Raw genomic sequence first — 1,421 nt, 5'->3', positions numbered from 1 at the left:
GTAAAAGAGGGTGCGGGGCATGAGTGGTCCTCCAGGGCCCGGATGGATTCATAGCAGAGTACGCCATACGACTAGACTTCAAAGCCTCCAATAACGAGGCTGAATACGAGGCCTTATTAGTAGGACTGAGTCTAGCCACGGAACTGGGCAATAAGAAATTAAAAATCTACAGTGATTTACAACTGGTGGTCGAACAAGTAAACGGGACGTAAGAGGCCAAAGAGCTCAGGATGAAAAGATACCTCCAGAAGGTAAGGGAGAGGCTGAAAGGAATGGGGGAAGTCAAAATTCTCCAGGTGCCACGAGGCATGAATGGTCACGCGGACGTCCGCTCCAAAATGGCCTCTAAAGAGACCCATAACTTTGGTTCTGTGTACACAGAGATACTGCTTCACCACAGCATTGATGAAATGCAAGTCTTGGAAATCCCGGCGGGGCCAAACTGGATGGATCCCATAGTACGGTACCTGAAAAACGGGATATTACTCGAGGACAAACTGGAAGCCCAGCGACTAATCGCGAAGGCCGCCCACTGCGTACTCCACGGATCCAAGTTATACAAACGGTCGTACACTTGGCCATACCTCCGATGCCTGGTACCCTTTGAGTCAGAATATGCGCTACGGGAGGTACACGAGGGGATCTGCGGAGACCACGGAGGCAGAAGGACTCTAGCCCAGAAAATCATAAGACACGGCTATTTTTGGCCTACGATCCTCAGAGACGCCCTGGAATTCGTCAAAAAGTGCGGCCCATGCCAGAGATTTGCCACCACCCCCCGTCTGCCGGCCATCCCCTACACCTCAGTAGCAGGGCTGCTGCCCTTCACCATGTGGGGCATGGACTTGCTCGGCCCATTCCCAAAAGCCCCAGGAGGGCATACATTGCTATATGTGGCCATCGATTATTTCACCAAGTGGGTCGAGGTTAAAGCTGTGGCAAGACCAAACTCTAAGGCAACAAAATTTTTTTTCTATCATGACGTGGTCTGTCGCTTCGGCATCCCAAAGTGCTTGTAACGGACAATGGACCCCAGTTCGCAAGTGCTGAATTTTGCAAGTTCTGTGATAATCTGAGCATTGAACACCGGTTCGCCTCCGTAGCATACCCTCAGGCCAACGGACAAGTAGAGGTAACCAACAGGATCTTACTCCAGAGTCTCAAAAAGCGGTTGGAAGAAGCAGGGAAGTGCTGGGCGGAGGCGCTCCCTAGCGTCCTCTGGGCCTACCGGACAACACCGCGGGCCGCGACAGGGGAATCTCCCTTCAGCTTAACCTTTGGGGTCGAAGCGGTCATCCCAGTAGAAATTGGCCCTCTCCACTTTCCGCACAGAAAACTATGACAAGCATGAAAATTCTGAGCTCCTCCAGAACACTCTCGACCTTGTCCTGAAAAAAAAGAGAGCAGGCCTGTCTCCGGAT

General features: G+C 51.9%; 1 protein-coding gene across 1 annotated transcript; it reads left to right on the top strand.

The window, feature by feature from the left end:
* The first annotated feature begins 272 nt into the window (after window positions 1–272).
* On the top strand, window positions 273–1,019 carry LOC143850630 (uncharacterized). Its single transcript, XM_077359856.1, has one exon. The coding sequence runs from the start codon at window positions 273–275 to the stop codon at window positions 1,017–1,019; it is 747 nt and encodes a 248-aa protein (XP_077215971.1).
* Window positions 1,020–1,421: the final 402 nt, after the last annotated feature.

This window comes from Tasmannia lanceolata, unplaced genomic scaffold (genome assembly GCF_043159265.1).
Source record: "Tasmannia lanceolata isolate RefF3 unplaced genomic scaffold, GAP_Taslan_0.1 ptg000018l, whole genome shotgun sequence".
Classification (NCBI taxonomy): Eukaryota; Viridiplantae; Streptophyta; class Magnoliopsida; order Canellales; family Winteraceae; genus Tasmannia; species Tasmannia lanceolata.
Note: the sequence above shows the minus strand (reverse complement) of the source record. Positions and strands in the feature narration are given on the sequence as shown.

What these genes read in the sequence shown, in the direction of transcription:
- LOC143850630 (XM_077359856.1), top strand. Translation starts at nt 273, where the DNA reads ATGGGGGAAGTCAAAATTCTCCAGGTGCCACGAGGCATGAATGGTCAC.